General features: G+C 40.5%; 1 protein-coding gene across 1 annotated transcript; it reads left to right on the top strand.

The window, feature by feature from the left end:
- The first annotated feature begins 3,330 nt into the window (after nt 1-3,330).
- Nucleotides 3,331-19,612, top strand: LOC308088139 (WD repeat-containing protein 5-like). Its single transcript, XM_080432515.1, has 14 exons — nt 3,331-3,489; nt 5,520-5,585; nt 5,731-5,839; nt 7,046-7,119; nt 8,103-8,192; nt 10,118-10,207; nt 10,995-11,078; nt 11,282-11,337; nt 11,659-11,705; nt 13,204-13,279; nt 15,434-15,467; nt 16,751-16,825; nt 16,946-17,033; nt 17,943-19,612. Exons 2-14 carry the CDS (start codon nt 5,520-5,522, stop codon nt 18,041-18,043), a joined length of 990 nt encoding a protein of 329 aa, XP_080288641.1. The 5' UTR covers nt 3,331-3,489; the 3' UTR covers nt 18,044-19,612.
- Nucleotides 19,613-21,998: the final 2,386 nt, after the last annotated feature.

Genomic DNA, 21,998 nt, shown 5'->3' with positions numbered 1-21,998 from the left:
CCAACACTCCCTGCTGACAGGCTCCGCCCCCAGCCCGTAGGAGTACATGCAGTGACAAATGTCACCCTTCCCGCCCGGCGCCCGGCTTCCCTCCGCCCCAAACACAGCAAATTGTGTTCCTATTCACCTGTTTCCTAGGCTGTGTGTTTTCCACTTCCTGTCGATTTCATTGGATATCATTGGTCATCTGACCAGTTTCATTGGATTTCATTGGATCAAATCGACAGGAAGTGGAAAACACACAGCCTAGGAAACAGGTGAATAGAGACACTAGACAAAGCAGGATGCACAGCTGCGGATTCGAACCCCCAGCCTCCGCGGTGGTGGCCAGGCACTTTACCCATTGCGCCACCCGAGCCAGAGTGTACAAGTGGAACCAAATGGACCCGTTAACTCTTCCTTTTGAGAACCACTGAAGCTGGGAGTCTCTGGGTGAGACTAGAATCATTGTTTCATAATTATCTCAAATGTCACAGTTATTTACCGTGCTGAATCCAGGAGGCGTGACCACGCCTCTTCTAAGGTCGCTCTCATTGCCTGTATTGATTGTCCGGATCGAATTGGACGGGTTGCCACTCGTTCACTTCCGCCCTGGGAGGCAAACTGCAGCCATAGAATATATTGGAGTCAATGAGGGCCAGGAAATAGTGTTTGTTCATAAGGCCTTATGAACAAACACTATTTCTGAACGATTATGACCTTGTGAAATACTCGGCCCAGGAAAATAAAAGAAGACATAATCACACATTGTTTTCTGCTGTGTTGTTTCTTAATGTGTAATCTCTCAAAACAAACGCTGGGGACGCTGTTTTTCCTTTTTATTTGACGATGGGTTCCCAGATTGCTTAATGTGTACACTGTATTATTTTATTGTAGTATCTAAAGAGCACAAAGTAAAGGCGGTTACACACCGGCGAATATGCGAATATACGCAAAATTCGGACTCGTTCCGAATAATTAAAAGACGCTTTTTTCGCTCCGCGAAACTGGTGTGGAAGCTTGCATTGACTTTATAAGGTTTAAAAAAAAACGTATTATTCGCATGAAAAAAATCGCCACGGTGTGTAAGGACCTTCAGCTTCTGAACGTGCCATAGTATATTGCAAGACTGACAGTCTGGTATTCAGAACGTACTTGAGTAAAAGTACAAAAGTATTGGCATCAACATATACTTAACGTTAAAGTACTAATTTTAGAGAATGTCCCATTTCAAGTTTAAAAAATTTATACAAATCTCACAACGTGTCGCGACACGTTGTGAGCTTGTAGATCGGCTATTTTCAAATAGCTTATAAGTAGGCCTATATATAGGGCTGAAGTGGACAGTGCGGTTAGTGTATGTTTTGTAATTATAAGCAAAATCTACTAAGTATCTATATAAGTAACTAGTAGGCTAGTAACTAAAGTTTTCAAATAAGTGTAGTGGAGTAAAAAGTACAATATTTTCCTCTGATATGTAGTGGAGTAGAAATAAAATTCAATAAGTAAAACATACCTCAACATTGTAGGCCTACTGATTGATTGAATACTTTATTAGCAGTTTACAAAAGAAAGGTCAGGAAAGTACAGTTCAATACAAGTTCTGCTGACGATTATTTTAAACCCAAGAAAGCCTATGGCTTGTTTCCATTGAGGTCCTTTGTACTCAATTAATCGAAATAAAGATGATCCTCCCCGACGGGGAATTGAACCCCGGTCTCCCGCGTGACAGGCGGGGATACTGACCACTATACTATCGAGGATTGATGCTGTTACGATATACTTTTGCCTACAAATACGTCATGTCTTACTATGAGCGAATAGGGGAGGGGGATTAACGTCACGTGATGCCTTTGTTTAGCCCAAAAAAACGTCAGCGGTCCCGAAATCGGGCCAAACAAAGATGCTTATTGGTCAAAAACCCGGATGTGTGTCTCAAATAATGGATACAAATTGACAGTTAAATACAGTACTTGAGTAAATTACTTGGTTATTTACACCATCGTGGATATTTATGTGGAGGCCCAAGTTGGAGTTGAACAATTATTATTATTATTATTATTAGACAATGTAGTGGTCACGTGATGTTTTGAACCTCGGCACCGGAAACGTAATGGCCGAGTTGCACGACGGTGCCCGGTGCTCGACAAAAGCCGATCTACAAGCTCACAAACCCCACAACGCCAACGTGCTCTAACTGCGGTGTGAGCTTGTAGATCGGCTGTGTTCGACGCACGTCGCACGCACACAGCACACGCCTCACGTTACGCTTCACCGCGGCTGCGCAGTAGAGTAGAGTGTCCGTGACGTCACGACGACCGCCACATTCTGTTCAGCGTTGCCATGTCTGCTTATTATAAGCGACTTTGGGCTTGTTTTTCCGTAAAGTTGCTTGTAAATATTGGTAGTTGTGGGTTGAGGTTTATTTGGTCTTGTTTCTAAAGTGTAGTTGTTTATTTGGTCTTGTTTCTAAAGTGTAGTTGTTTATTTGGTCTTGTTTATAAAGTGTAGTTGTTTATTTGGTCTTGTTTATAAAGTGTAGTTGTTTATTTGGTCTTGTTTCTAAAGTGTAGATGTTTATTTGGTCTTGTTTCTAAAGTGTAGTTGTTTATTTGATCTTGTTTCTAAAGTGTAGTTGTTTATTTGGTCTTGTTTCTAAAGTGTAGATGTTTATTTGGGCTTGTTTCTAAAGTGTAGTTGTTTATTTGGTCTTGTTTCTAAAGTGTAGTTGTTTATTTGGTCTTGTTTCTAAAGTGTAGTTGTTTATTTGGTCTTGTTTCTAAAGTGTAGTTGTTTATTTGGTCTTGTTTCTAAAGTGTAGTTGTTTATTTGGTCTTGTTAATAAAGTGTAGTTGTTTATTTGGTCTTGTTTCTAAAGTGTAGTTGTTTATTTGGTCTTGTTAATAAAGTGTAGTTGTTTATTTGGTCTTGTTTCTAAAGTGTAGATGTTTATTTGGTCTAGTTTATAAAGTAGTTGTTTATTTGGTCTTGTTTCTAAAGTGTAGATGTTTATTTGGTCTAGTTTATAAAGTAGTTGTTTATTTGGTCTTGTTTCTAAAGTGTAGTTGTTTATTTGATCTTGTTTCCTAATGTTGTTTAAACCAGTGGTTCTCAAACATTTACATGTCCAAACATTTTCGATATTGTATTAATATTTTCCCCCTTAATGCAAGATTTGTGTAAAAACAAACAAATGTTCCACATTTTTCACATTTTCTTCACGATTGTTTTTTAAAAATAGCAGATCTACAAGCTCACCAAAAATAGCCACCGTATTGTATACAGGTGCTTCTTTTGGGCTTGTTGTTTTCATAGACCTGGTTGCTTATCTCTCGCAAAACCTGGCAACACTAGGTTGTGTTGTGTGTATCACTTCTCATCTGGACTGATGGTGTGTTTATAACTCTAATAACTCATTTATTACTCTAACTTCATGCTCATTAACACGCTTATTAACTAATAGTTGCGTTCAGCCTCCTGGTGGTGGCGCTACAGCTGCTGAAAAACACGGTACGTCTATAGTTTGGTTCCACTATAAGATACACGATGCTAGCCTAGCCTATCATGGTTAGCATTAGCTTCCTCCGTCCACACAAGCAGCACAGTGAGCTAATGCTAATGCTAATAGCAGTGTGTAGTTATTATGTGTGTTTCACGGCTGTCACTCATTCTTACTGTGTGTGTGTGTGTGTGTGTGTGTGTGTGTGTGTGTGTGTGTGTGTGTGTGTGTGTGCGCGCGCGCGTGCAGTGGTGGAAAAAGTACTCGCATGCATTTACTCAAGTAAAAGTATCAATACTGCAATATAGAATCTTTTACAAGTAAAAGTCTGGGATTCAAAATGTACTTGAGTAAAAGTACCAAAGTATTGGTATCAAAATGTACCTAAAGTACTCATCATGCAGAATGTCCCCATTTCACAACTTGTGAAATGTATACAAATGTTTTGAAAATTGCAGATCTACAAGCTCACAATGTGTCTCATCGCGAGCTTGTAGATCTGCTATTTTCAAAAGGCCTAAATGTATATAGGCCTGAAGTGGGTGTGTGTTTTGTAATAATAATCAAAAACAAAGTAACTAGTAACTGAAGTTTTCAAATACTTGTTGTGGAGTAAAAGTACAATATTTGCCTCTGAGATGTAATAGAGTATAAGTTAAAGTATTGAGAATGAGTGAAAATTCCTCAATTGTACTTAAGTACAGTACTTGAGTCAATGTACTTAGTTACTTTACACCTGTGTGTGTGTGTGTGTGTGTGTGTGTGTGTGTGTGTGTGTGTGTGTGTGTGTGTGTGTGTGTGTGTGTGTGTGTGTGTGTGTGTGTGTGTGTGTGTGTGTGTGTGTGTGTGTGTGTGTGTGTGTGTGTTGCAGTGACCTATAGGGTTGCCAAACGTGGCTTGATCCATATTCTTGGTGGGAACATGATCCTAAAACATAGCACAGAGTGCCGCGCTATGAGCTTGTCAAATGTTTTAATATATACTTTATAAAGCGAACATTTGTAACTCAAATCTTTGCTCCTGGCGGTCCCTGGAACAAAATATTTGACAAATGTCGCTTTAAAAATATATATATATTCAAAGATTTGCACAAAAATTTTGTTCATGATTTTTGAATAGCCAAAGAAATCTTAAGATGACACAGATGCGTTCCCGGGTCTTAATGGGTTAAAACAACCTGTATTAACCCATTGAGACCCGGGAACGCATCTGTGTCATCTTAAGATTTCTTTGGCTATTCAAAAATAGCAGATCTACAAGCTCATAGCGCGGCACCGAGTGCCGCGCTATGAGCTTGTAGATCTGCTATTTTTTTTTTTTTATTGTGAAAAAATATTTTTTTTTTATTATTTTCAAAAAACTTAGGCTTTAGAAAACATTTTTAGAATCGGCCACAGGTCTTAATGGGTTAAATGATATGTATATGAGCTGTTTGAACTTGCAAGATGTGTCATTGATTGATTCCCCAAAAATAAGGAACAAAGTGTGTCCCTACACTGACCATTACAACATAATAAACATGTCATATCTGTAGTATGATAGTACTGTACCAGGCTTAGTAAACATGTCATATCTGTAGTATGATAGTACTGTACCAGGCCACAGGGCAGATATATGACTAAATGGAATGCAGCTCCAGTAGCAGAGGGCACGTAGTCTCGCCAGTGTTCATCTCGTCAACTAAAACTATGGCGAAAAATGTTTCGCCGGCCACCTTTTTTCACTGACGACGTCACGTGTTGCAAACTTACAGATCTGCTATTTTCAGCACACACACAGGTTTCACCATCAAGGCCTGCCAACATAAATGTTAGTCGACTAAATCAACTGTACATTTAGTCCACTAAAATCTCATGATATTTAGTCACCTAAAAGTAGTTTCTAAACACACTCGCCCCCAAAAACACGGTCGCCCCAAAAGTCAGTGTGTTGTACATGATGGGATTAAGTGGCAAAACGTCGGCGCGTGTCGACCGATTTGTTTCAAGTGTAAAGTGCAATATAAATAAAATGTACAATAATTTATTATTATTATTATTAGATGTCGTCAGAAGACAAGAAACATGAGCGACATGAAGAGAACGTAAAGTCTGGATCCAGCAGTAAGGTACGTTACTAGACTTAATGCTCACAGCACGACGCGTTGTGAGCTTGTAGATCTGCTATTTCTCAGCTTTTCTTTTTGGCTAGTGTAAGCTATTTTCAATGCTGTCCTAAAATGTTGATTTGATGTGTGTGTGTGTGTGTTCCAGTCCAACCCAGCCAAGCCCAACTACACAGTGAAGTTCACCCTGGCCGGACACACCAAGGCAGTGTCTTCTGTTAAGTTCAGCCCTAATGGAGAGTGGCTGGCCAGCTCCTGTAAGAATACAATACCTTTTTTCCATTTCACTTTTTATATTCATTGGTTTAGTAAGGCTTAGAGAGGGCTGCGCTAGTGCATATAGGCAGGAAGGTCTTGGGTTCGAACCCTGCTCGGGGTCGACTCGTAACAGGCCTCTAACTAACGCCAAATCAAATGGGTTCAGATCTGAGCCTATAGTCTCCTGCAGGAGGCGCTGTCTGAATAGAAGCCTGTCCTGGATGAGAGTCTCCAGGTGAGGACAGAGCTGTCACGATTGTCACAAACATTTGAGTTGACAATTTAATGTTTTTTTGCCATTGAACATCGGATCATTTCTGTTGGGTTTTAGGCTTCGTAATCACAGTTTGCTCAGGGCAGATATGACAAATAACTTAAATATACAAATAAATTACTGACACATTTAACACATTGTGTGCCGAAAACGGTCCGGACCGTTTTTGACACAATTTTATTTTTATACGTGGGGCGCTCTAACGAAACTTTGGGATCATCCAAAGAGTTTCTGAGAAGGAGAGGCCGGATGTGGATCCATGTCAAAAATCCTTCCGGTCGGCCTTTCCAATGTTAACTCCTTGACTAAAAGCTTAATATCTCCATTTCTTTTTAACGTGGTGGAAGCGAGCCGTTTTCGATCGGTGATCACTCTGCAATGGAGGATCGCGTTAGAAATATTATTGTTCCAGGCGTTAGTCGGGACCCTCCGCCGTCTCGCACGCACGCTTTGTTTACATGCACTTCCGCGTCGGGGCTTCTACAGCACGAAACCTATCAACGTAAGTGGATGGAAGAATAGTAGGCACTGAACGTACAATATTTTAATAAACCTCTGGCACACAATGTGTTAATAGTTTTATACTTAAAAAAAAACAACAACAACAACTCTGCTATTTATGGAAAATGTTTGAAAATATATGGACATTTTCCAACATGGAAACGACTATGACGGTTATGCGAAATAATTGCGAGTAGGCGATTATGTAAATGTGCCAGCCCTATGCAGATTAGTCACCATTTTGAGAAGGTAAAAATTGAACCAAATAGAATAATAATAATCTGTCAGTTGAAACCACAGTGCATTGGGGGGGTTAGGGTTATAGCTGCATTTGTAGCTTTCACACCCAACCTTTACAAACCAGGCTTCTTTCATCATCCCATAATAATAATAATGCCGTATCCATGGCAACGTGTGTTTCCGTGTGCAGCTGCGGACAAGCTGATAAAGATCTGGGGAGCATTCGACGGGAAGTTTGAGAAGTCCATCGCCGGCCACAAACTGGTGAGTTCCTGCACCCAACGTCACTCTATGGATTAAAGTTCTGAGCACTGACTTCAGTCATCTGGAAGCCAGCATGTCTTCTATGCATGAATTAAAGTTCTCAGTCGCCCGACTGATTTCAGTCTTTTGGATTCCATAGCAGCCAGCATGTCTTCTATGGAAGCACGTTTCGCAGCGAAAATAGCCGATCTAGATCGGCTATTTTCGGTTAATATTTTCAAAGATTGGAGCGTTTGAAGTGGTCAAACTAGCAAAAACATTTAGAAGCATTTTCCTTAAAACCCTAATGGTCTCAGATATGTCATAAAAGCAAAGGTTAAAGCCTCAGTCTGTGATTTCTTCACCTGGTTGGCAGTATGTAGAACAGCAGCAGGAACAATATTACTAAAACATCATCCAGATTCATTTTACATATTGTGTTAAAAAAAGATTTTATTTTGCTTTAATCCAGTGGTTTTCAACCCTTTTCATGCCAGGGACCCCTAAATTGATACACATTTGGCCGCGGACCACCATCTGAAAATGTTTTGTGCCAGGGACCCCCAGAAGCAAAGATTTGAGTTAAAAATTTTCTCTTTGGAAAATGTATATATTCAAAGATTTGCACACATTTTCAAGATTTTTCCAAAATAGCAGATCTACAGGCACTCGGTGCCGCGCTATGAGCTTGTAGATCTGCTATTTTTGAATAGCCAAAGCTAAGTGGTTAAAATTATTCTGAGGCTATGTTAACTAATCTAGCTGGGGACCCCCTGGTAGCCCCCCCAAGGACCACTGGTGGTCCCCGGACCACTGGTTGAAAACCACTGCTTTAATCCATGCTTCTATGGAAGCATGTTGCGCGGCTTTCGCCGAAACAATGTTTGGTTATTTATTTTTTGTAAGATTAGAGCATTTGTAGTGGTCAAACTTAGCCCTATGTGTCACAGTGATCTATGGTGATGTCATATGTGTTGTGTTGGGTGGGTGGGTGTGTCCTCCAGGGCATCTCTGACGTGTCGTGGTCGTCTGACTCCAACCTGCTGGTCTCCGCCTCCGACGACAAGACACTGAAGATCTGGGACAGCAGTTCTGTAAGACACACGCACGCGCACACACACACACACACACACACACACACACACACATAACACACACACACACACGTATGTTTAAGCTGGCCTTACACTACAAATCGGGGTCTGAAACAACTCTCCCAAGTACCGGGGGAGTACCCCAGCTTACATCGGGGGCGAATCTCGGGCATAAATATCGATAGACGTGATAAATGGGGAAATAATGCTGGAAAAAAAGATTTGTGGTTTGGTAAACATAAAATAAAATGGCTACATTAAATGAAGGAATGACCGGTGAAAATATATCATGTATTTTTGGACCCACATCCATCACAAATATTATGGTCTAGTGTGAGGGTTTACAGATCCAACCTTAACCCTCCCGAGGTGCTCACAGGATGGTCGGGATCGCCCGACCCTTTTCAAACATGTAACATGTTAGGTATTTATCTGGATCGCTACTGTATGGAGCGGGCACAGCGAGGGGCCGATGGAAAGACGGCCGCTGTTCCCACGCAAGGGACGGGGTCCGCTGGCTGTCGGCACACACATGGCGCACGTGCGTGCGCACTCGCATGCATGCACACACACGCATACACACACACACACACACACTTTTAATACCGTTAAGTCGTTTATGTAGGATGGTAGATCAAATTGACTGACTGGTGATGTCATCACACATCATCACGTGATGGATACAGGTCCAAAAATACATCATATATTTTCACCCGTCATTCTTTCATTTATGTCGGCTATTTATTTCATGTTTACCAAACCACAAATCTAGTCCTTTTTCCACATAATTTCTCATTTATCACGTCTATCTATAGGACTATATCTCTGCTGTCCGTCTGTCTGTCTGTTCGTCCGTCTGTCTGTCACTCTCTCTGTCTGTACTGACAGAGAAATAGATGAATAGGTATAACACAATAAATAGATTACAATGTAGATGTAGATGATTTTGATTGATTGATTGATTGCTTCCTTCCTTCCTTCCAGCCCAGTCCATGGATATGGGTAAAAAAAATCCATCATATATTTTCACCCGTCAGTCCTTCATTTATGTCTGCTATTTATTTATAAGGCGAAATCCTCGTTCTTATTTTAACCAAAGAAAACCACTTAACTTACCTTAAGGACACATTCATACGTGTTTGGCCGTGGACCTCCATCTGAAAACGTTTTGTTCCAGGGACCCCCTCCTCATACACCATTTCTGTATACAAGATGTTATTATTCTGGCCAGGTGTTAAATGTAACCTCCATAATGTAACACACGTCACAGCGTCACGTGTGTGTTAATAAGATTATCCTGTAGTGGGTGATGCTACCAGATTTCAAAATCGTTTAATTTTTACTAAACTGTAACTCTGAAAAGAGAAAGAACTTCTTTACACTTGGTGCTGTAAGAGCATGGAACACACTTCCAGAGGAAGTGAAGTGGTCCTGGCTCCTTCAGTCAATACCTTCAAGAATAGACTTGACAAATTCTGGTCATCAAAAGACTTTCTGTACAATTATAGGGCTGGCTTGTAACTTAATAGACTGGTTAACCAACAGATATTAAACATTTCATGTAAAAATGAAATTTGTGTATCGTATGTATATTGGGGGATTGTATGTGGGTTGTGGGGTGGGGTGGTGGGTTGAAGGGTAGTACATTATGAATAGTGAATGTTGCAATTTGAAAAGAAACATCTATATTGTGTTGAGTCTGGCGTAGAGGATTGCATCCTTTGCCAGAAATGTTTCAATAAATTTCAATAATTTCAATACATTTCAATACATTTTAAAGATCCTGTAGTGTAAGGCCAGCTTTAGTTATTCTTTCCTACCTGACTCTGTCTCTCTCTCTCTCTCCTCGTGACGTTGAATACACTGAGGTGATGTGTTCATAAACGACTCATCACATGTCTGTCTGTCTGTCTGTCTGTCTTCAGGGGAAGTGTTTGAAGACATTAAAAGGACACAGTAACTACGTCTTCTGCTGCAACTTCAACCCTCAGTCCAACCTGGTTGTGTCTGGATCGGTAAGTGTGTGTGTGTGTGTGTGTGTGTGTGTGTGTGTGTGTTGACACTGTGTTAGTAATGAATAAATGCTCGTCAACACCGGAATCACCCAATCTGCATGCTGTCTGCTAAATGCTTTACCGTTGTCGACCACTAGATGTCCTCCTCAACACACCCAGGTGGAAGCCTCACCAGGACAGAGTAGTTGTTTGTAATAATAATGATTTTATTCATTCAAATACATCCAGGATTTTAGCTTAGCTCTTATTATCTTCTTAGAGCTTTTCCCTCTTTTTATAAATGAAAACGGTGTAACAAAGTGTACAGTTCAATGCAGTGCCTCCATTTAAAACTATAATATATAACTTGACATTGGTCGTGACTCCTCGCCAATAATGACCCCCCCCCTGCCCCCCCCCCCCACTACATATTGTATAAAGTTGTGATGCAGATTAAACTTTTTCATAGATTTCATAGATCAGATTCATAGACTAGTTTGACGGCACTATCATCAGTTTTTGTCAATTAATTTTACTCATGATCTTTTCTATTCAAGGTCTGAAAATACACAAACATGAATCCAACATATTAACAATTGTGTGTGTGTGTGTGGTCGGTTGGTTGGTTGTGTGTGTGGTCTGTATTATATCTGTCATATCATAACAGTTCTGTGTTTTTATTAACTACCGTAGTAGTATTGTCTTGTACTATGAATGTAAATTCATATTTTGTGTTTGTCTCTAAAAAGTATGAATTCATTTACTGTATAACTTCTTATCCTGTGTGTGTGTGTGTGTGTGTGTGTAGTTTGACGAGAGTGTGCGTATTTGGGATGTGAAAACAGGAAAGTGTCTGAAGACTTTACCCGCCCACTCCGACCCAGTCTCCGCTGTAAGTTCATTAAACAACAATTTAACAAGTTAATTAACCATCTAGTTAACCTAGTTCAGCAGCTGTCATCTTATTATCTTGGTATTGGCAAAGATCTCCCCATTCCACTCTGATTTACTGTGTGTGTGTGTGTGTGTGTGTGTGTGTGTGCGCGCGCGTGTGTGTGTGTGTGTGTGTGTGTGTGTGTGTGTGTGTGTGTGTAGGTTCACTTCAACAGAGATGGTTCTCTGATCGTCTCCAGCAGCTATGACGGTCTCTGGTATGAACACACACACACACACACACACACACACACACACACACACACACACACACACACACACACACACAGTAAATCAGAGTGGAATATTCTTCCCATGTTTTATGGCTGGGCTTTAAGCAGCCATAACTCCAGTTCCCAGCATGCAACTGGCCCCAAACTTTGTGGGTGATCCTAAACTTAAACCAAAACATTTCAGAGGACTAAAATGTGACTGAAACTAAATGGAATTGATTTAAAAATACTGTGACTGAAACTACATACAAATTTGCTGTCAAAATTAACACGTGTGTGTGTGTGTGTGTGTGTGTGTGTGTGTAGTCGTATATGGGACACCGCGTCAGGCCAGTGTCTGAAGACGCTGATAGGTGAGTAGAAACCTGCTGATTCATAAAAACATACAGTGTATCATATAGTGATAGATTCATGTTTACAATATATGATTCATACAGTGAATGAATATGCGGTGAGACGATTGATGAACACTAGCATTCTGGCTAAATCCAGTCTATTTACATCTACATGTGAATGTGTTCATTAACACATTCCATGCCAGAGTTTAATATCATAATATACTCACCAGTGCCAGCGTTTTATTGTAGTTTTTTTGTTTTTTTTCATGTCGCCACAGACCTCGCTAAATACGTTTAAAAGTGCGCGTTCATTTGGTTCTAAACACACAGGGGATCTGTGTGAGACGAGCAGTGAAGACCGCTTCCTTTTGCGATCCGCCATCTTGAAGCTACAGCGGTGAACGCTAAACAGTGATCAGCGAGGAGAAAAACAACCACCGAGATGATCGACTTTTAGATTTCGTCCCAGACAGGAAACGGATACGATCGGAAAAAACGGAACCCGGATAATTCCGTTTCCGGTGGTGCTACCGGAGACGGAAGTGGATCGAAAATTTCAGAAAGTGCACTTTTTGTTCCTTTCGAGAAAAAAAAAAAACACCACTTCGCGTAGATCTACGCGATTGGCAGTCAATGTGTTAATATGCGCTGTCCCGTCAAAATAAACAAATACATTCTACCGTTGTTGTCGGGCAGAAACCTCGTATCTCCGTATTTGAACTCTTTCGTGTTTTTTCTTAAATTAAATCAGCTACCTGATCATACACTACAGCGTCACACAAAAGCATCAAAAGTAGCAGATTGAGCTTGTAGATCTGTGGTACCGAGTGGCGCGCTGAGAGCTTGTAGATCTGCTATTTTTATTGTTGAGGAAAAATCGTAAAAACTATGTGCAAATCTTTGAATATATCTTTTTTTTTTAAGCGAATTTTTTTTTTCCACTGAAATCTTTGCTTCTGGTTGATTCTAAAAGTGTCTTCTAAATCCTAACAGTCTTTTGAAAACACGTATGTTTCTATATCAGTGATTCTCAAACATGTCAAGGACCACCAGAATGATATGTATTTGGCCACCGACCCCCATCTCTAAATATGTTGTTCCAGGGACCCCCCAGAAGCAAAGATTAGAGTTACAAATGTTTGCTTTAAAAAAAAAAATATATAATATATATATATTCAAATATTTGCAAAAATGTTCACGATTTTTATTAAATAGCAGATCTACAAGCTCATACATGCTATGAGCTTGTAGATCTGCTATTTTTGAATAGCAAAAGAGATCTTAAAATGACACAGATGCGTTCCCGGATTGAATGGGTTAATATTCTATGCTCTGTTGATGAATTGAATACATAGGACCACAATGGAAACAAGTCTCCAGGACTTTATTTGTTTGTAATCCTTTTTACCTTAATGTGTTACTGTTTCACATCTTTGACTAATACATGTTCAATCAGTCAATCATGTGTAAATATATAACAAAGCATTGATAGATGTTGTGTTTGTGTCTCCAGATGATGATAATCCTCCTGTGTCGTTTGTCAAGTTCTCCCCCAACGGAAAATACATCCTGGCTGCTACTCTAGACAAGTATGTACCGTTACTAAGTCACCATACTCTATGTACCGTTACTAAGTCACCATACTCTATATGTAACCAAAATGTATCTACTCTAGACAAGTATGTACCGTTACTAAGTCACCATACTCTATATGTACCGTTACTAAGTCACCATACTCTATATGTACCGTTACTAAGTCACCATACTCTATATGTACCGTTACTAAGTCACCATACTCCATATGTACCGTTACTAAGTCACCATACTCTATATGTACCGTTACTTAGTCACCATACTCTATATGTACCGTTACTAAGTCACCATACTCTATATGTACCGTTACTAAGTCACCATACTCTATATGTACCGTTACTAAGTCACCATACTCTATATATACCGTTACTAAGTCACCATACTCCATATGTACCGTTACTAAGTCACCATACTCTATATGTACCGTTACTTAGTCACCATACTCTATATGTACCGTTACTAAGTCACCATACTCTATATGTACCGTTACTAAGTCACCATACTCCATATGTACCGTTACTAAGTCACCATACTCTATATGTACCGTTACTAAGTCACCATACTCTATATGTACCGTTACTAAGTCACCATACTCTATATGTACCGTTACTAAGTCACCATACTCTATATGTACCGTTACTAAGTCACCATACTCTATATGTACCGTTACTAAGTCACCATACTCTATATGTACCGTTACTAAGTCACCATACTCCATATGTACCGTTACTAAGTCACCATACTCCATATGTACCGTTACTAAGTCACCATACTCTATATGTACCGTTACTAAGTCACCATACTCCATATGTACAGTTACTAAGTCACCATACTCCATATGTACCGTTACTAAGTCACCATACTCTATATGTACCGTTACTAAGTCACCATACTCCATATGTAACCAAAATGTATCGGAATTGACGTTCGATACAGTGTACCGAAATCACAAGCTGTATCGCGATTCTCACGCTATTTCATTATGTTAGTCCTGCACATGTGCGCGTCCAGGGGAAGCCAACTATCCCAAACTCACATCATTCGACCCACGGGTCGCGCTCAAGAAATAACGAGCGCAGTCACGGTGACATGCGAGCCTTTTCAGTGGTTGGAGAACGCTGGATTTAAACATTTAATCGCGTTCTAGAACCACGTTACAAAGTGCCAATCGGATCGTGTTTGAGCAAGTGTGTTGCCTGCGACGTATGAGAAATTAAGGCAAGAGTTACTGAAGGGCTGAGCCATGTAGAATTGATTGCCTGCTTTAACTAGAACGGTGTGCTCCTCCTAGTGCGCAGATCTCCGCCAGGCCGGCTTATCTACCCTGGGCCCGCAAACTTTGAAAGGCAGTCATAGCCACTTGGAATGGGAAAAAAATCATAACTTTTCAAAGAATGTTAACTAATCTTCTTAAGGTCAATGACGGTTAATAAAACCCAAAGTTTATATTATTAATATGTTAAACGTTTTATTATTCTAGATTCTACATTTATTTATCATTGTTATTCAAATAAAAGTTATTTATTGAAAAACTTTTTTTTTTCTTTACAAATCAAGAGTCGGCAGCCTAATAATTAAAATTAAATAAAAATCGAATTGTGGATTAGGCGTATCGTGACACCTCTAACTGTTGCGGGTCCATTTGGTTCAATTTGTACACTCTCAGAGTATGAGGGGACCTGCACCCCACTTTGCAGTTTCTAGCGCGTCTAGGAACTGAACAGCAGATCCGATATTCTATTATTTATATGGGTACCTGGTACCCATACATAGATTGTGCATTACATTCACACACTCACACACCGATGGAGGAGGAAACCATGCAAGGCACCAACCTGCTCATCAGGAGCAATTAGGGGTTCAGAGTCTTGCTCAAGGACACTTTGACACTAAGTCTGGGGGAGCCCGGGATCGAACCGGGAACCTCATGGCTTCCGTCCGGCCACTCTACCCCTGAGCCACTGCCGCCCTGTGTACTGTCTGTTGGGTTGTGTAGTAAATGTGTACTGAATGATGTGTACTGTGTGTAAGGTTGTCACACTGATCATTATGAATATCACCAGTGTGACCACAGCTGGTGCCCGGGCCGCAGGTTGAGAAACTGTGGTGTTAAACTGTTGTTGATGTCTGTCTGTCTGCTCTGTCTTCAGCACACTGAAGCTATGGGATTACAGCAAAGGAAAGGTACTGTCTGCCTGTCTACATGTCTGTCTGTCTACATGTCTGTCTGTCTACATGTCTGTCTGTCTACATGTCTGTCTGTCTACATGTCTGTCTGTCTACATGTCTGTCTGTCTACATGTCTGTCTGTCTGCCTGCCTGCCTGCCTGTCTGTCTGTCTGTCTGTCTGTCTGTCTGCCTGTCTGTCTACACGCTGTTACGTTACAAGCGCAACGTGTTGTGAGCTTGTAGATCGGCTGACAGAGACAGTCCCTGTTTACTCAGCCAGTCCAGACCCAACATTGAGACGCGCTAGACAACGTTTCCCAAACTGAACACATAGAGAAACAATACTTAAAGGACAACTTTGTTTTTTTACAACCAAGGTTTATGTTTTAGATTGTAATTAAAGTAAATAAAAGATGAGTGTTAAAACATTTAAATGTACTGCTTTCTATAGTGTTAGCAATTTTCACGATCATTTTTACAGTGGGCGGGGGCATTCTGTCCGGTGGCTAAATATGTCTTTTTTTACACAATAACCGGGCGTTTTCTTTATTATTATTTACAGTAGCTCTACTAGCCCCCAATAACTCACATCTGGCCATCAAAGACCACAGCACCTTTTTTTATTGTGTAAAAAAGGCATATTTAGCCACCGGACAGAATGCCCCTGCCCACTGTAAAAAATATCGCGAAAATTGCTAAAACTATAGAAAGCAGTAAATGAAAAAAAAAGAACACTCATCTTTTATTTACTTTAATTACAAGCTAAAATATAAACATTGGTTGTAAAAAACTAAAGTTGTCCTTTAACTGTTAGCTGAATGTCATTGTTAAGATATTCAACAACATTTTGTTTCAATGCCAGATTGAACTGCTACGTCTGTGAACTTCTCATGCAAACTGCTAGCCTAGCCACTTAGTCGGCCCTGCTCTGCCGAGACTCCGTCTTCATATTTTGATTAGTTTCATTTGAGAACGGCCAGGTGTTCCGTCATGCTCGTTTGAGCACGGGTAGAGCGCCTATTTCATACCAATGGAATTGCTTGGTTCGGAACCACCTGTTGTACAATTTGCTTCATTCCATGTGTTGTGCTCCTCTGCCCCGCCTCCTCTTTGACCCGTTTGGTTTTGTTTTTTGGAGGTTAAACATTGCCGTGTGACATACGTTGGCTGATGTGCATGTTTTATCAGCCTGTCCGCCTGCCCGTTTGCCTGTCTGCCTGCCCCCCCGCCTGTCTGCCTGCCCGTCCGCCTGCCCAACCAGCTGTATGTCTTACTTGTCTGTCTGGTTTGTTTTCCAGTGCTTGAAGACCTATTCGGGACACAAGAATGAGAAGTACTGTGTGTTTGCAAACTTCTCTGTCACTGGAGGGAAGGTGAGTCACTGACCCCCCCCCAACACCCCCCCCCCCCCCCCCCTCTCCTTCTAGTGTGTGAGTTGGTTGACCTATTGACCTGTGCATGGTGTGCTTGACCTTTTGCCCCGTGTGTTGCAGTGGATCGTGTCGGGGTCAGAGGACAGCATGGTTTACATCTGGAACCTTCAGACCAAAGAGATTGTCCAGAAACTACAAGGACACACAGGTAAGATAATAATAATAATAATAATAATAATACTGTGATCTATGGTCTTCAGCTTGTATGTTTCTGATCTACAATCTAGACCAGGGGTCTTCAATGTTTTTCAGGCCAAGGACCCCTTAGCTGAGAGAGAGCGATGAAGCAGGGACCCCCCCAGGGACCCCCCCACTACATATTGTAGAACATGTCTTGCAGATTAACCCATTAAGACCTGAAGCCGATTCTACAAATGTCTCCTATAAATCCCAACAGTATTCTGAAAAACGTATGTTTCTATATCAGTGGTTCTCAAACTTTTTCATGTCAAGGACCCCCAAAATTATTATGAATTTGGCCGCGGACCCCCATCTCATAATATTTTGTTCCAGGGACCCCCCAGAAGCAAGGATTTGAGTTAAAAAAATCGCTTTAAAAGAATATAAATATATTAACAGGGGTGCACATAACTGGTGCGCAGGTGCCCATGCACACCCAAAATAAATAATGCGCGGCACATCAGACGACGCGAGGCGCTTTTGCGTACCAACAGCTGGGACAGGAATATCCAAGCTTTTATTTTTTAGCAAAACTAAAAAAGAAAAGCCTGGAGATCGAGGCTAGGAATTTACTTCCTGAAGCCACACTCACACAATCACGCTGAAGCACGCGTCGGCCCCATGTACAGCCATTAGGCGCAGGGGGAGGGGGACGCATGCTGCACGTGATTGTGTGAGTGTTGCCTCGCATCCTCACACACAGACACACTGCCACTCGCAGCTCGCTGCACCCGGCCAGCAGCGGCTGTTAGAGGCACTCGTCACCGATGATGAACGCACCGTAATGGTGCATGTTAGAAGTTGACCTGGAGGAGAGAGACAGAAATGTCTGACTTTAAGTGTGTGTGTGTGTGTGTGTGTGTGTGTGTGTGCGTAGATGTTGTCATTTGCACAGCCTGTCATCCCACAGAGAACATTATCGCCTCAGCTGCACTGGAAAACGACAAGACCATCAAACTGTGGAGGAGTGACTGTTAGACTGTCTGTCTGACTGATTGACTGACAGAGCTCATGTCGTCATCCAATCAGTCGTGACATTTTGTCAGCATTGTTAAATGCGTTGCATTTGTTCCTTTTGTTAAAGTCTTTGCTTTGGGACAGGAAGTCACCGGTCGGTTCCGTCTGTTGTTTTTGTATCGACGTGTGTGCGTCTGTCTCTGATGATGTCACAGGTCAGAGGATGAGGTCACAGATCAGAAGAATGGGGAAACCACTCAGACCACTCTTTTTTTTTCACAGCCACCCACTAATGATGTCATCATTAGTTCATTAATTGAAGTATTGCATCTCAGTATCCAGGACTCAAAACCTACACCTAACGCCTCTCTCTCTCTGTGTCGCCCTATAACAGTTAGTTCCCAAACGTCTCAGTTCCAGACCCAAAATATTCATTTGATTTCCCCACCCCGGGACCCAAACTAGTGAAAATAGCTGATCTTGTAGATCTGCTATTTTCACTACTTTCTTAAAAGTTTATTTATTTATGGAATTTCTTTGAGGTATGAAGTTATTTTGAAAAAAAAATTTTGGGAAAAGAATATATACAGTATATATGTTTTTTATCTTTTGAAATAATTGAAAAGAATTTGAAGGAAATAGAAAAAAAAGGGATATTTATTCACAACCATAAAGATGTGTCCACGAACCACAAACGGGTCCCAAACCCACTGTTTGGGAATTCCATTTAGCGTAGCACAGTGGTTCTACTTTTTGGTTTCAAGGATCCCCCATGTAACTCTGAGAGTGTACACATGGAACCAAATGGACCCTTACGGGTCCATTTGGTTCCATGTGTACACTCTCAGAGTTACACGCCCGTAAGGGTCCATTTGAAACCCCCTCAAGGAACCATGAGGGTCTCTGGACCACACTTTGAGACCCACTGGTGTAGCAGAGTGTTTCCAGTGACTCAACACCCTGACTCTGTTTGAGCAGAATGGAACAGAGCCTTCATTATTTAGTATCATTGGTAACACCCTGTTAAGGAAGTAAGGAAGAGGCCCAATTTCTTTCCTATATGGCTGCTGTGCACAGAGCCTATTGAAGAAGAAAACCAAAAATGGTCAAATCTGTATCAACAGCACGGTACAGAAGAACGGTGCAAGGCGCTGAGTACGGTTCATTACCTGACAATTCATCTCTGTCGGGTGGAAACCTCATATCTTCACTTTTCAGGATTCAAACCCAAAAATGGCAAAAGTAGCAGATCTACAAGCTCAAAACGCGTCGCTTGTGGATCTGCTACTTTTGATGATCTTGTGTGACGCTGTAGTAAGATCAAATAATTTACGAAAAAAAATTAAGTTATTTGGAGATTGGTTTCTGCCCGACAGCAACGAAATTATATTTACATGTAAAGGAAGAGGAATTCCAGCCCCTGGTAAAAAAAAAAAAGGCCTTGGGAAACCCTGTAGATACAGACATCATCATCGCTATCAACTGACTGAATCTGATTTGAAACAAAAACTGAACTATTGACAATGTATTTTATTTTATTTTTAAATGTTTGTAAATAAAGGTTCCTGTTTTTTGACTTTGAACTGTGAAGTAAGTGTTTGTGTTTACTGGACCAAACCAGACCAAACCGGTTCCCCGCCTCCAACTCGGGTTGGAACCAAGAACACCCTAGTCTCGGGGGAAGGTCTCGCTACATGGGTTTATACATTATACAAATACCCCTGTATGTTATGTGTATGTGTACAGACAGGCCTGTCTCATATTTTATTTTAACATTCGGTTGAGGGAGTGCAGTTACATCACGGTGTAAGTGACCATCAAATACATTCTAGCGACTGAAAAACTGATGTATACTGGCCTTTGAGCATTATATATCTATATCTATATATCTAAAATCACCAGCTGACATTGATCAGTAATTGTAGACAAAAGTGTCTACATGGAGTGGGCTAAGTTGTACTTGAAGCAAAAGACAAAACGGCTGTAAATCTAAACATCTGCCCTTATTTCAGGATGTCTTCTATCGGTTGAAATCATCAGTAAGCATCTATGACAACAGTGGACCCCCGAACTGGGGGTCGGGGGTCCCCAGATTATTTTGGGGGGGTCCCCTGATGATTAGCTTAATGTGCCACATTGTCTTCTCACTCAACAGTGAACAAACCAACCTACAGTATAAGTGTATACTATACAGGGTTTCTGCACATTTCTAAAGTTGCAATTTAATGACCTTTTCAATACCAAATTGTCAAACATTACATAAGAAAGAGGCAAACATTGTGAAAATATCCGATCTACAAGCTCGTAGATCGTCTATTTTCACAATATTTATCTGTGGAACCGAGTCAAACTAAATGCAATGCCTACAACTCCAAGTGCTTGACAAGGTGGGGGGTCCCCAGTTCAAAATAACAACTTAAAAGAAATAAGCTGATGGAAGTTGAAGGGTAAGTTTACCCACATGATATTTGAATTTGTCAAGTTTAAACTTTATGAAATAATGTAGTCACTGAGTCACTCATCAAACATAAATTGAATAACACATGGTCTTATTTAAACAATATAAAATCAACTGAATAACATTTGGTATGAGAACCGTTTAATATTTGCAATCGGTAAAAACAATATTGAAATCTCTTAAATGAGTATTCATCCTAAATAGGCTATAAGCCGGTCAGTCATAATTTTAGATAAAAAAGAACCCACATTATTTGGTTTGGGGGAGATATAATGTATAGCCTACTCACCCAAACATGTTAAACGCCCACAAGCTGCAGTATACAACACAGGCTCTTATATTATAAACTTAATGGTAGCTACTAGTCATGTTATTTTATTGTTTACAGCCTTGTGAGCTAAATAATAGAATAATAGAGGGAAATGCATAAAGAAAATGACATAAGTATGAATTGAGTACAAAGGACCCAAATGGAAACAAGCCGTATCGCTTTCTTGGGTTTAAAATCCTCTTAGCAGACCTTGTATTGAACTGTACTTTCCTGTGCTTCTTTTTGCAAACTGCTAATAAAGTATTCAATCAATCAATCAATCAATCAATAAAATAGTACTAAGGGTTAACTGTGTTGTAATGTCATGAATAAACAGACATTTCTGGATCAATAACAATACTTAAAATATAAATAAAACAAAGTAAATAGAGATTGTCATATACGGTATTGTATGTTTATTTTTCTGGGGTTTGTTTCTAAAGTTTAGGCTTAATTGTCCATCGAAGTTACTACAAGAGCCATACAATGGGTGCGTTCGAAAATACAGCACTGAGTGCACTGGCCAATACAAACTAATAGGCGAGTGTGCTCCGGTGCGTAATTTCCGAACGCGCCCAATATAAAGAGATAAAATGATAAAGAAAATATCCTGTAAATCACAGGCTCTCAAGGTGTGGTCCGAGGACCCCCAGGGGTCCATAAGGGCGTTCCAGGGGGTCCACGACTAAATGACTGATAGTTGGGAAACAAAATGGTCACTTATGGGTCAGTAACTCTGAGAGTGTACAAATGGAAACAAATGTACCTGTACATTTGTTTCCTTTGTTTCCTTTTGACAGAGTTAAATAAGTCCCAGAGATGAAATATTAAATATCAAGTGGGGTCCTTGCAGTGGTGGTAAAAGTACTCACATTCTTTACTTAAGTAAAAGTATCAATACTGCAATGTAGAAATACTCTGATCTGATTCCAATGACATCACCCACAAGTCTGTATGGCAATCAGCTGAAAAGTTACATAGAAAAAAAAAGACAACTTGACCTTGTAAATCGGCTACTTTCATTTCCTGTTTGGCGTTGAAGTTTGATGCTTTGCCACGGTCACGCCGTTGTATTAACATTCACGCTTTCGAGACGCATACATTATTTAAAAAAATCGCCAGTTGTGAATTGTGTGCTAAGTTGCGCAACCTTTTGAGTAAAAAAAAACACGATTCATTATGGATAAAATAATAGTAATAATAATAAT

This window comes from Gymnoscopelus braueri, assembly GCF_963280865.1.
Source record: "Gymnoscopelus braueri genome assembly, chromosome: 7".
NCBI lineage: Eukaryota > Metazoa > Chordata > Actinopteri > Myctophiformes > Myctophidae > Gymnoscopelus > Gymnoscopelus braueri.
Note: the sequence above shows the minus strand (reverse complement) of the source record. Positions and strands in the feature narration are given on the sequence as shown.